The sequence below is a fragment of the Athene noctua genome, chromosome 7 (assembly GCF_965140245.1).
Source record: "Athene noctua chromosome 7, bAthNoc1.hap1.1, whole genome shotgun sequence".
NCBI classification, from domain to species: Eukaryota; Metazoa; Chordata; class Aves; order Strigiformes; family Strigidae; genus Athene; species Athene noctua.
Genome location: NC_134043.1, coordinates 12,648,916 through 12,663,565, shown reverse-complemented (window position 1 = coordinate 12,663,565; position 14,650 = coordinate 12,648,916). Strand labels below are relative to the sequence as shown.

The 14,650-nt window shown below is 40.4% G+C and overlaps 1 protein-coding gene across 2 annotated transcripts in view; it reads right to left on the bottom strand.

The window, feature by feature from the left end:
* ADCY5 (adenylate cyclase 5) overlaps window positions 1-14,650 on the bottom strand; it is a 223,278-nt gene that overhangs the window by 46,822 nt on the left and 161,806 nt on the right. For both annotated transcript variants that reach the window (XM_074911429.1, XM_074911428.1), the window contains exons 4-7: window positions 13,813-13,924; window positions 13,521-13,648; window positions 9,721-9,879; window positions 8,540-8,681 (exon numbers count right to left, since the gene is read on the bottom strand). In XM_074911429.1, the coding sequence (XP_074767530.1) occupies window positions 8,540-8,681; window positions 9,721-9,879; window positions 13,521-13,648; window positions 13,813-13,924 (541 nt within the window). The remainder of the gene's footprint in view (window positions 1-8,539; window positions 8,682-9,720; window positions 9,880-13,520; window positions 13,649-13,812; window positions 13,925-14,650) is intronic.

The window sequence follows — 14,650 nt, the reverse complement described above, 5'->3', positions numbered from 1 at the left end:
TCCAAAGTCTTTGGTTTTGGTATTAGAAATGGTTTTGAATTTTGGTTGCAGTTGGATCTTACTGCAAAGTTTGCACAGGATCTGTTGGAAAGGTTTCAGTCAAGCTCAACGCCAGTTACAAAAGCACAGAAGTGCAGCGTGTATCTAGGCTAAACAACAGGCTGGTTAGTTTCTTATTCTGAATACATTCTCTAGCTAGAAAGACAGGCAGGTTTCCATGTGAAATGTGTTTTGTAGAAAGACAGGAGTTTATTGCACCAGATCAAAGCCTTTAATCTTCTCCTACCGAGGATTGCACTGGAGACTTGCTCAGTGAGGACTGTGCAATTTACCTGTACCGACACAGAAGGCAGAGGGCTGGTAATTATTATGCCCTTGCTTAAAAGAGACAAGCTCTGGAGAGCTTGAAAATTTGTGCAGTAGGGATAGCTACAACTTGGCTGTTTATTACTTCAGAGATTAAACTTTTTCAGGAGAATGCTTCCATGAGATTACCGAAATAATTAGACATAATAGTTAATATTGGATTTCAGAAAGTGTTCAGACAATTGAATAATTTAAAAAGAAAGCATGAGTTGTTGTAAACTCTAGAATTTTGGTTCAAGTATTGTATGACAATACAGGTAAATCCACACTGGTTTTGCCTGGAGTCTGCTTTCCCTACCTATTTATTTTGATTCTCAACTATTCACTGTAACTTGTACCTGTCAGGAGTTTGCAAAATACCTGGCGTTATTTCCATGGTAACCAGAGAGTTAAATGTCAAGTGTTACACTGCCTTAAATTATTTTTTGCAAAGAAATTTTTAAAAGCCTGCTAAAATTCAGTGCTGAGGACGGCTGTCTGATTGACAAGCATGGGAAATCATCACCTCTTTTCTTGCAAAGAGACAGTGATGATGACAACATTTCCCATGAGACCACAACCTCACCACGCAGGCACCAAATGTTCCCGGGACTGTAGTGCTGCAGCCTTCGCGGCCACTAGCTGCGACGTGGTGCCACTTGCCACAGGAGCCTTGTGCTGGCCTCCTGACAGTAAGCAGCAGTGGTCACCGCAGCCCCAGGCTGCCAGCAAAGATCTTTTTCCACCCAGCCAGGATGACAAGCGTAGGATCTCAAGGAAAGTCCGTGGGAGCAAACTTAAGGGAGCTGTCAGCATCCTGGAATGTTTGCTGGGAAGAACCATACACGCTCCCACCTTGCAAGCCCCCAGGACAGCAAGTGCCTCCCACATCACCTCTTCCCCTCATCGAACCCACCACTGCTTCACCTGCAAGAGCTGAAAATTCCTTCACTGCACACCAGCTGAATTTCACATGGGCAATCATGACAGAGCCACTGGATAACCTCCAGGAGAGCTGTCTTTTAAGTGTTTCTAAAAATACACTAATGTGATGCAATGCTGATGTTCAGATTTGAGTTGGTCTGAGGTTTTGTTTTTTAAAAGTTACGTCCTTTTATGGTCTCTGCCATCATTTGTAGCACTTTCTTGTGATTTTTGAGTTATGCAATCTTTTTCATGGTTATGCTTCTTTCTTCTATGATGTGATGCCAGAAAACTGGTAGGAAATACAGTTTCATTATCTCCAAGAAAATATATATTGTTTTCAATAATATAAGTGGCACTGTCAATCCATTTTATTACAACTTAGTGAAGGGTTTTCAACAAAAAGCAATCAAAAAACTCTAGATGTTGAAACTAGTCTGGGGACCTGCAAAAGCAAAGCTATTTGGTTATATTGCAAATGCCTTTACATCAACAGGTGATAAAAGATACATACAGCAGGTTTCCCCCCATGAGTTAGTAAATTTGATTTGAATTTGAGAAAAGCCCTAATGCCCAAAATCCAAGCAGACATATGCCAGTGAGCAATCCTTCTACCTGATGCTATCCTGGTGACTCTGAGGCATCACTTGTTTAATTTGAAGGGAAAAAAAGACCTCATACATGTTTATTGACACATCTGGATTGAGGTAAGGCAAGACAAATGGGTAAATATGCACTTCTGAGATTGTTTCTAACCATGAGGCCAACCACCATAAATTTTCCACTGCTACATGAACTCTGGCAGTATTTCCCCCCCAACCCCTGTAGGTTTCCACTGGGTTGTGAACTACATTTCAGCAATATTTCCAATCAGATTAAAACACATACATACAAGCTAAGTAGATTTTTGGTTTCCCACATTACACAGTGTGCTCCTATGTTATCTTGAACAACAGGACTTTGTTGTTAACATCAATACTTATTCAAAAACATTTTTATTTTTATTCAAAACCTGATATTTTAAGAAGCTGAGCAAATTTATTGTCTGAAAAATCACTTGTTCAGTGGATGGTGATAATAACAAACTCTAAAAATGAATAATTAGAAGGATCACTGCTCCTCTGTGGAAATTTATGAGGATCTCACCTCTGTTTCTTCCTGGCTAAGTGACAGCATGAGGACAACTTGCACACAGGGCTACCTAAGGCTTAACAAGACTGGAAAGAAGAATAAAGAAAAGGAAGAGATGATACCTTTCAGTCCTACTCGTTAGGTAGGCAGGTACTATCAACAACAGGAGCAGGTGCAAAAGTTTCTGACAGCAATGAGTTTTTCAGAACTAAAGTGGCTAAACTCCAGAAAGCTGTTGTGGGAACTTTTCAAATCTGGACTCGCAAAGAGACTGTAAATCTTATTCCCAGAGGTTTTATTGTGTTCCCACCACCAGTTCCCACACACTGAGCTACAGTAATGCTATAGGCAAAACTGCAGAAAAGCTGGGATTTTCTTATACTTATCAACTGCATCAAGAATGCCTATTACTTCTCTAGCGTGTGATAGAATTTTCCAACATATTGATCACTATCAGTGCAACAAAGCAGTGAAATCTGAGCACGTATCATCCACTTCAGATTCAGCTACTTATTATTCTTTAAATTGTCTTGAAGTCCTATTGATATGTGAATGACAATTCTTGCAGTGCTACATGTTCCAAACCATTGCCTTCATAAAACTGTATGAATGGAACCCTGCTGAGCTGTGACTAAATTTGTTAAACTGAGGAATCATCACATTAGATTGACTGTGTTTTAGGAGAGTCACATGCACAACATTTAAAGGACCATTTTGTTTCTTCAGCTGGATGGAGTTTCAGGACACTATTTAGAAAAGAAGGAGAATTGTTTTTCTAGCAGTTATGGCCAAAGCTTTGTTGAGCTGTTTTAAGGCCACCATCAACAAGCCTTTCTGAAACTGTTGTGTACCTGCTATTGTTAAAAGAAACACCCATGTTTACTGGAATTGAAAGACATTGTAAAAAAAATTTTTTTTTTTCAGTTTGCCAACTTTGTGCACTCAGCACAGTGTGTTTAGTCAGCAGTGTTGCTCATCCGTTGACAGTCACATTTTATTTCCACTTGTCTTCAAAGCAAAGCATTTCCCAAGACTTTTCACTATGCTGAGGAGAATAAAACTAGCTGCAAACCTAACGTGCTGTTAAAATCCTATTCACCTTAAGGTCTGTTTCCCACTCCTCCAAACACATACTTTTCCACCCTTCTCAGAGTAAAGCTTTTATCAATGATTAGAAGTCATGTGGTTCTGCAAATTAGTGCAGCACCTGATCTCAAACCAGAGCAGAAAGATGCCAGCAACCACCCAGGGACACGCTCCTGTACAAACTCCAGAAACATGGGCAGCAAAAGAACCGGGATTACTGGATACTACAACAATAATCACACTGAATAATGTAAGAATAGCAGAGATGTGATAGGATAGCAGTAATGACTGGGACAGACGTTTTGAATAAAATGCAGAAGGACAGATACAAAAGTTGTGAAGGTGGAAGTAGAGTTATGCGTTAGGAACGCTACAGTCTGCAGGGTAAACTTATAAAAAATTATAACAAGAATAAAACAAAACCACACTGTAGAAAGATAAAGACATTGTACTGATTAATGCTGGGTAGTTCACTACAATGCCTTGAAGTTAAGTTTGGGAATCAGTAAAGACCTGGATAATAGTAACTCTAGCTGATAATATACTGTTTATCTGGAAACACAGACTTTCAGATAAAGAATGAAGGTGCAAAGCCAGTAATGGATGAAAGGCAAAGATCTCTTTGGAGAATTCACATATTTCATGCTAAGGTATTAAGTCCATTAGAAACATATATCGAACTGAATGAGAAAAATACTGAATAAGGACAAGTCACCCTGTGTAAGTCACCCCATATCACACGAGGATACCAGAAACTTAAAAATCTACATTATTCTAGAACTGAAAGAGCAGATTATTTCTCTTCAGATAATCGCTACTGTCACAGTAGAGGCAAAAGGGAAGAGAGGTCATAAACATAGGGTTATAAACAGCAAACATGACTAAGCTGGAAGCAAAACTTAAGTGTGACGTGCTGAAGTCAGAAGGACGACCTCCATCCCAGATCTGTGCAAAACTTCCAACTGCAATTTCAATTCTGGTAACAGATACTTTTAATAACTATTTAGTCAGGGATCAAGACACAGAACTTGTAGACCAGGAAATGCTGGGCTTGGATTAACATGAGAGCGTCCAAGTGTTTCTGAACAGAAAAAATACAGTAGCTCTCACTGGCCTTGTTTCTTCCATAGAGCATTTGACAGAGTGCTGTGCCGGAGACTAATGGCTAAGACAGACAGGGAATACTAAGCTGGACAAAGAGCTGGTTTCCAGTGAAATGGCAAGAGATGGTTTTGAATGAGGAAATATTACACTGGATGAAAGTTACTAGTAGAGTTACTCAGCGATTAGTGTTGGGACAGATTTTGTTTAATTTTTTTCTTATCGCATCTGGCACCAAATGTAGCAATGACAGACTTTGCTAATGACAGGAGCAGAGGTAGTATTTGATAGATAAGAAAAAAAGAAGTATTAGCACCCAACATTTGAAGCCTGACATAACAGAAGTGTGACTTCTGAGACATTCAACTGTATAAAATGTATGACTTAGCAATTACAGTCAGAAACTTGGTTTCATTATCAGGAATCACATTAGTTCATCACAGAATAAGTATCAGACACCATGATAATGTAACTATGCAAAAGGTAAAGGTTTCCTTTGATGATCACAAAAATGAAGAGCTTGCTGTGAGAGTTTGTGCTCGTCTCTTCTTCATGTGAGAAGACATTAAAAGAATTTGTCTTTGGAGAAAAAAAGCTGAGAGGGAGATGAAGGATACAATTACTGTCTGAGAGCTGACACCAGACAACCGGAGCAAGCAGGCACCAGAGTAACCAGGTTTTAGAGCAGCCCAGTGTTAGCACTAACGGGAGCAAACAAACCACAGCAAAGGTTCAACAGAGCTTTATGGTGGACCCTGCTAATTTTATGACAAGAATTACTTTATATATATATACACACACATTTATATATATATGTGTGAGTATATATATATAGGTTCACATTACAATAAAATGCATAGCATCCTTTGTATCTCACAGTTAAGACTGTTTTATTTAATTATCAAAACCCTAGCTTAAAGAATTAAAAGCAAACACAAGGAAAACAACTTTGCATCTATGCTTTCAAAAAACCCCAGGAAAACTTTTATCTAGGGGAACGTAACACTGCAATAATGAAGTCTGCACTGCTCTGGGGTATCTGAGTGGTGCCTTCTTCACAGGCAGGTGCTCACCCACAAGAGCAGCAGCGTCACAGGACGGGGCAAACAGAACAGTGAAGGTGGATCTAGAAGGTCCACTAAAGGTAAGGAGAGAGAAACCTAAACAGACTGGATTTTAAAACTTTGCAGTTTATTCTCTTTCAATAGAAAGCAACTTTTCTGTGTACCAAATATAAAACAAGAACTACATTTTCAGCTCTAGGGATGTTATTTAAAGACTGAGTAATCAGAATCTAGCCTGCCTCCCCCCCGCCCCCCCCCAACTCAATTAAATATATTCCAGTTAACAGCATCCTTAAGAAGGAAAAAACTCTTCAAAGAAGGAGCTAGTCTGAGTTCCTGAAACAAAAATATTAGATAAATGTTCTTCCCACTTACTTTGTGCCGAAGCAATGGCATTAATACGATGAAAAAGTCACATAAACAAAAAACCCCAGGAAATTCCAAGTTATGGCTCCCCACGGCAACAGTAAGCAGAAAGGGTATGGAACAGATGCCATTACATTGTATACATTCATCGTAACTCCTGCTATTGTTGGGTTTCAGTGGCTGTGGACTAAGTATTCAGGTAATTCAAGTCTGCCTGTGTGAAATGAGGAATAGCTCAGGCAAACAGTTACTTGGGTCAACTATGCATCTCCTCTCAGTTCAATGCAAATCCTGTGCCTTGTGTGTGAGGATAACAGGAACCCAGCCATGACCTACAGGAACCCATTACTAAGTTAAGTGAACATTTTATGGCCATTACTGAAACAGACTGAACTGAAAATCTGGCTAAATACATTACAAGAAGTCATTAAAATTAAGCAGAAATGGAAGGAAAAAGTGAAATGTTAGAACTTTGCCTAGCATCAGCCAGAATATTCAAGACTGACTGAACTGACTATGGGAGAAAGCTTTTCTCACTTCTGATCTTCATAATATGTGAAAAGGAGTTTTTAAAGAGGGAGAAAACTTTAAACTATACACAAAGGGATAGAAAATGGCTATGGGAGCAAGAAAGTTGCAGCAGTATGGGCAAACCAGGAGCCCCTCAAACTCCAAATACTAATATCCATGACCTTAGATAGCAGTTCTTAATGTTTCAGTTTAGCACAATGATTTCACAGGCCATGCACATGTCCCATTCTTAGCTACTCTGGGATGCAGCACATTTAGAGCAGCATTATAGTAGCACCTAGAGACTTCAGCTACAGGCTACACTGTGTAACAGAGCTGCAATAAATACATATAAAGCAATAGAAGAATGAGGGGAGAGACAGCCATTTTATTTTACCATGGAAAATCAAGGCACAAAGATGCAAGTTCCTCAAAATCTAAGTCTGGAATGGAATCCACATCTCTCCTGAGTCTTTCTCCTGTCTCCTAGTTGAAAGACAGTTCTGTGTTAAAAAATGAAGTCAAGTCCCAAGTGCTCTGTGACTCTGTTTTTGAGGGTTTTTGGCTACGCTGTCAAGGAGCAGAATCCTGATCTTAGGGCTTCCTCTTCTCCCCAGAGAAACTTTCAGTTCTCCACAAGAACATGCAGACAACTTGGTGAGTGCACAGTTTAAGAAGTCAATATACTTCTTCCACCCCAGGAGATGGGGTCTGACTATAAGGGTATTTTGGTTTATGTTCTTAAATCTACCCAGCAAAGAAGAAGTGGTTTAGGTATAAACATCAGCTGGCCAACTGACAAGCAGTGATACTCAGGAAACAATAATCTTGCACTGCAAGCTCTAATCCTCTTTTGAAGATTGACGATTGTTAATGAGATTTATCTTAGGAGCAGATAGAAACCAAAATATCAGCTTCTCTCTTCAGCAGATGATAAGGGATTTTGTTGGAGATTTTTTACACAATATCCATTAAGGAGATTTGAGGCTTCCATTCTCTCAGGAAATGAGGCAACGGTACCAAAGTATTGCTGTACAGGTGTTATGGTTATTCAAACCAACCATGCTATTGGAATATGTCACAGACTAATTCATTTAATCTCACGGTAGTCATCTTTACAGCTGTGGGAAGCTTTAATTGATCTTAGATTCAGAAATATTTGAAATAATTTTCAACTCAGGACAATCTTTATATGCTTGCCTGTAGTATAAATAACAAAGCAGTTTTTATAGTGCAGAAATTACTTAGAGAAATATTATTGGCTAGGCTCAACTAGATGATCAAAAGGGTCTTTTTCTAGTATTACAGTCTACCGTTAGTTGAAATAATACAAACTAGTGATAACATCAACCTATCTTCCGTTATTGTCAGAGTCACAAAAAGAAGATATACTGGCTAAAGCCCAGTTGAGTTTGACTTGACTCAAGTTCAAGCCAGTAATGCCCTGATAGCCTTATTTTGTGCAGCTTGACCTGTGTCATGGCAGTAGGTATGATCTCATCCCCCTGTCACAGTGATCATCCATCATTACAGTGGGCCAGATTTTCCCACCTTCAGAAGCAGAGGCTGAAAAGTAATGATAAGAATTGCGCTAATCTTCATGTTCGTGGCAATATGGTGAGCAGGTGGACAAGAGTTCCTCTCTAATTTGACAAAGAGATCTTTGTGGTTTTAATCTATTGTTTTAAGCACTTATACAAGTATCAAATTTAATTGAAAAATTACATATTTATATTAACATTCTTCACAATTATTTTGAAAACAACTCAGAACAGTTTCTTTGATCGACCTAGAAAGTACTTGGTGCAGAGACCTTATGTAGAAGGTGGCTACACTCTTTTCTAAGCATGCAGAAGTTCAGGAAGAGGAAAGAAAAACAGGAATTTTTGTCACTGAAGATCAGGTAGTCACTCATCTATAAAGGCTGCTGTTCACTCTACTTTGATGTGCCAGAGACCATCTATTATAGTTATTAAAAGTATCTAAACCTGCATTAGTTTGTTTGGTCTTACCCGTTTCTGGCTGCACCGCACAATCAAGAAGGTCTCAATACTGTGCTCTTTCAGATAAGCGTTGCGTTCCCCTCCAAAGCCCAGCTCCACCTCATAGTCTCCATTGAGATAGTTCAGGGTTGCCTTTGTTATGTGGATGCGCCTTGAATGAGACAAAAGACAAGCCAGTTTTGTGGGCTCTGAAAAGCTATCACCTAAAAAGCCAGTTACTGTCAGAGACAGGTTCCGTGTACTGGAACAAACAAGCAACATAAAACAATTTATTTAGCCATGCCACTATTCTTACAGATACAGTATGAGAGTTTCATCTGTTTTAAAGGAAGTAGGCCAGGAGGCATCTTCTTAAAGAAAGAGGTGTTCATGTTAAGCATCTTACACATCCATTTACAAGCACCTCCTTAGTTATAAAGCACCCATTCTTTTATTCACTTCGCTCTAACACACAGCAGATGATATATTTTTTGGCAAATATAGGCCCTTCACAAAGACATGTCTACTCAGCGGACACATGTAATATATATTGTAGCATATATCTTTTTTGTCGTATCACATTAATCACTGTTGTACGAAAGTGCCTTGTAGAGGTATCCTATCAAGTACCATAGTCTTACACTTTCTTCCAGAGCAGAGAAAACACGGAAAGACACATAGAAAAATTATCTCACGGAGTCAACTTGGCAGCAACTGAGTCTTCTGTTGGTCCATACAGCAGTGAAACAAGAACCGATTCTGTTCTCTCACAGGAATGTTTCAAAACAAAAGACTGGTCTGAAACAACGCTTCATACAATATCCATCAATAGCTGTGATGCTCTCCAGGAAATGTACATGTTAACGTACAGTCACATCTCTTTGTAACCATGACCAGCTCTGCTAGTGTTCACACAGACCTGCTCATTACTGTTGTATGTATCAGCTTTGTTTCACAGAGAAGGAATTCAGTTCTTACCACAGAAGGATATGCCCATTTTGGGGATTTTGTATACTTTCTGTAACCAAAGACATGTAGACACAGAACAGAATAACCTTGCAGACATTTGCACGTGGTTAAAACACTACACCCACAGTTAATTTTACAGCAGACTCTCTGAACCTCTGTCCCCCATTTCCCCACCTCAGTGTGACACGTCAGACACAAAACAGCACACATATCAATGCAACAGCTTTGATGAAGAAACTTACCCAGCTTTGCCCCCTGCTTCCATGTGGTTGGCTAACGTAACATCATTGGACCACACATCAAACTGCCACTTCCTAAGGCCCAAGACTCCACAGTGAACTCTCCCACTGTGGATTCCAACCCTCATGTTGACATTTACTCCTGTCACCTCTCGGACTAGTCTGAAAAGAGATATGCGAAAAAAGGACATCACTAAGAACTGTGTGGTTGTAATTGGTGGCACAAACTTGCAGCCAGAACACAAATTCCATAATGACCCATAAATTATTTGCACATACACATGATGCTGGTCATCCACATCAAGAGGACAACAAACAAAACCAGCCCAGCTGTACTGCTCTGGGATGGCCTGGCTGGCCAAGCAGAGTACTAATTAGAAAGGGGAGCCCTTGGAGTAAATCCACGTACTCTAAACTCATAGTCAAGTTGAGAACTCACAAAAAAAACCCCTTTGGGGCAGTAAAAGGAATGAAGCGCTGGTCTCTGATTTCCATACCAAAGCTGGACATAACCTGCCAGCAATCAGCCTCATTAAGAGTACGGGCATGTTGCAAAGAGAAGAAGGAAATTATTTCAGAGATCTTAATCTGTCTGTATGGCACCAAGCATCAACTCTTCCGCAGATGAAATATGATATGTGTGTGAAATGCCCCACTGTAGTTGGAAAGCTTGAACGGGGCTTACAGCTGCAGTCAGAGCAGCAAAACCAAGAACCACATCTATTGCGGTCACTCCAAACAGGCAGCTACAAATACTCATGCTCTGATTTTAATGAGGTTTTGGATGCTCTGCTTACTTCCAAAATGACTACTGGAATACTTTGTGGGTTTTGCCCTTTTAGGGCAAAAGTTAACATCAAGAGCTGTTCACATGGAAAAATATATTTAGGAATGTGGGTAGGGGAAAGTCTTGATGAGGCCATCAGAAGAACTCTGCTTCTTGTTATCGATGATCACATCATTCCCTGAATGTCCACGTTTCACAGGCAAATTCACCTACATCATATAGCACAGTCCTTTGCTTTGAGTTGTTAGTTCCATGGAGAATTAAATTGTACCTTACACCTATCAGATTTCAACCTCTTTGGTTTTCAGGTTCGTCTAGTCCTTTCTTACCTCTGGACAGGTAAGCCCTCCCAACTTCCTAGCATCAACACAGATCTAATATTTATGCTTTAGTTATTAATGAAAATGAATGATCAAAGATAGACCAGTTCCAGACCCTAGTTCACTCATCACAGTGTAATATGCCCCTTAAAAGACTGCTCAAGATGACTTCTTGTTGAAACAGCTCCTACGCTCTTACAGTTCCTTTTTCCTTACAACCCCTATCTTACCTTTCACTGTCTACTCCCTGAAGAGGCATTCATTATTTTTATTAACAAGCAGCAGAGGTTCTCTAGCAGGGAACGGAACCTGTATATGTGTGAGGTGCCACAGGCTTAGGAACTGAAAGAGCTTCAACCACAGTACTTGGAAAGCTACAGGAACTGGGGTAATGAAAATGCAGCTGCAGCCACAACTCTTACAAGGACAAGAGTAGCTGCAACATGGCTACAGAATTGGGGAAGGAGGAAGAACATGCTGCACGAGTGTTACAAACCCTGCTGCACCCCCTGCCAAGCCTTGCTTCTGACACAAGACCAAGAAACTTCTCCCAGTAGAGTGAGAGAAGATGACTTTCTCCAGAGTTTGCAGCAAACAAATGAGTTTGGTTATCCTTTATAGAAAAAAAGAAATATCTTTTGTTACCTTACTTTGGATTTTTTCAGTTCATTTATACCAGCAGTACAGTGAATATAATTCTATCTTTCTGATCTGGGGTAACACTCCCTGCTGTTATTGTGCACAGATGAAATCAGCCTCCGGGCAGGGCCCAGTGTTGGCGAAGCCTGCAATCAAATGTTCAGTAGCTATTTGTTACCTGCAATCAAATGTTCAGTAGCTGCTGGTTACCTTAATTGTGAAACCTCTTATCTTGATCCTCAGGGAAGGAGGAGGTGGGGGGGGAAGCAGGGGTAGTGAGAACAGTCACCTTCCAGACTTATTAAGAGATAAGATTGTTAAATGCATTCATCATACATCAAGTGGGAAACAAGTTTTAAAGGCTGTTGAAGAGCTATTTGTAAACAAACATTGAGTGCACTTTGAGGGCACTTCAGCTCCATGTTTATTTCAAGGTAAGGTGGGTTGCAGTTAATCAATGAAGTCTAGACATCCTGGTGTTACTCAGCCTTGTGGGGGATTACACAGTAACATGTCAATGCCTCTGGATTCTGTGAGGCCAACTACTGCAGAAAGTGAGACTTTTCTGGGCAATGTACACAGGATCCTCTTTGTAGGGCTGGTGGCTAAGAACTGTTGCTTCTCCTGGTTGACAAGACACTTTGTCACCCACCACTTAATTGTACTTCACATGGAAGAAACAGAATCCTTTCAAGGACTACTGAAAACTAGTTACTTGCAACTCCTTTTATTTTGCATTTTGCATACAAATCCCAAGGAGACTGGTGCAAAGGAACAGAATTTAAAACCAGGAAAGCAAAGGTAGGAAGTCCTGACAGTGTAAAGTAAGGGAATGCTGCTGTGTACTGCTCTTTGAATGGGGTCTCCTGAGGGAAAATATTGCTTTTCAAACTATGTATCTGTGTTATGAAAATGAGGCTGAAAAGTGTGGGGGTGTATTCATGTCCTTACAGAAATTCAACTGGTAAGGATGTAGTATCAAGCTCAGCAAATAGGTAGCGCTGGTTTTTATCAAGATGAAGTGGAAACTCCAGCAAAGCAATTTACTTAAATGAATGAGAGGAGAACTGTATAGAAATCTTCTGCTTCTCTGTTCGTACCACTGATACTTTAGAAGATGCTTTCACAAAATAAAAAAATACAAGAGAAGGGATAAAGAAGCAGAGTTCTTGTGCAGCAGGGATGGTGTAGATACTAAGGTCAGATCAGTTACTATCCAGAATTGACTGAACTTCGTGCCTAAAATTGCATACACTCAAGATGACCAAATAAATCTTCCCTCCCTGAATTCTGAAAGAACTGGCCTGTGAAATCTCATGTCTGATGCAAACAATATTTGACACTGCATGCAATCCTCCAAGTAATATAACTAGATATGGGTCTCATATTTGTTACTCTCTAAAGACAGGAACGGTCTGGACAAACACAGGATTGCTAGTCTGACCACAGGAGCAGGCAAAATTTCAGAACAGATTTTAAAAGAAGAAAATAAAGATGGTAAAGTAAGTGGAAATAAAAGAAAAAGCACCATGGAACTGTTCCAGTCTGTGCCAGACCAACTTTATGGTTTTCTTCAATAATTAACTAAAGTAAGAAAGTCTTGTATCTGACCTTTTTTGGCATAGGGACACATGGAGAAGGATTAGTTAAACTAGACAAGACAGACCTTAGCAGAGGAATTGTAAGGTGAGCAAAAGCTGGTTTAAAGACAGATAAGTGAAAAGTGACTGAAATTTAATAGTTACTATTAATCCTCTGATTTCACATTTCCGTAATTCACTGGAATGGTCCTTTGGGAATGAGACTTCCAGTAATTACAGTAACCCTTGCCTTTCTCTAAGCTCTGATACTCACATGACTGTAATGGACTCAAGTGTCTGTCTTCCTATTGCCAAATTTTTACTGCATTTTGTTTTCTTGTTCCAGCTGGTCTCCCTCTTTGCTGGCATCATTTCCCTGGTTTGGCTACCTTGCTACTAATGTAAGGAAGACCTACCAGGAAAGAGAATCTACTTCCTATTTGTTCTGAAATTCTGCATGAGGAATATGGTACTTACGAGATGGCCTCTATCATATCCATTCCCATTTCAACACAGCAGTGTGCATGGTCAGCTCTTGCTTCTGGCAACCCAGACACACAGTAATAGCAATCACCCAGGATCTTGATACGTAAACAGTGGTTCTCCTAAAAAAAAAAAAAAAGGACAGAGAAATATTCAGCTTATATTCATGCTTGCAATAGCTTGCCTTTTAGGGCACTGAATAGTTACAGAAATCCAGTGAACCAGCACAGTATGTCATTCTTGCAACAGGAAAAAGAAAATATCAGAATTATAATAGAAAACTTACAGCTGCTAGTTTATCAAATCTGGCAAAGAGCTCGTTCAGCGTCATGACCAGCTCCTGAGCAGTGCACTGGGAGGCCAGACTTGTGAAACCCTCTATGTCTGCAAAGAGGATGCTTGAGAAAAAAAGAGAAAAAAAATAATGAAAGTGTCACAGAATTTGTTGCTGATATTTGTGTAAGTACTGGGGTAGAAGTCCAGGGATGGGGAGGCATGTAGGGGTGTCCCAGCTCTATAGCAGCAAGGAGATGAGCACCCCTAATGCCACCTTATGATACAACCTCTATCATATGTAAAGTCCTGAGGGGCAAGGCCTCATCCCCTCCAGAGATTAGAAAGGGAGAAAAAACCCCACAAGCTTTTCATCTCTGCACCTCTGCCCCATGTCCATAAAATTTACAGTACGCTGGGAGCTGGTGGTAGCATGATAATGCTATCAGCCATCAGTAACAACAAGGCACTCCTACACATGACCAGATTAGCTCAGCTATAAAATCAACACTTACCCATTTTGTCCACATTCCTCAACCTCTCAGCTCAATAACATCGCCTGTGCCTTAACCCTGCTGCAGAAAAACCACACTCCTCTGCCCACTTCCCCCACTGTTAAAGTGCAGCCACAAAATAAAGTCCCTCTCTAGTGAATAACCTTAATCTGCCTACCACAGCTTTCACCCCCACTTTGGTGGTCTGCTCCCGTGAACACAGCCCAGCCCCATGGCTGGCAGCACCCTGCCCTGTACCCTGCGCCCTGCAGACACACTCCTGTGACATTATAAATGCACAAAGCCAGGCACGACTGCACGGCATGCTGCCGGGGCGAAGGCTTGGGTGCAGTGGGG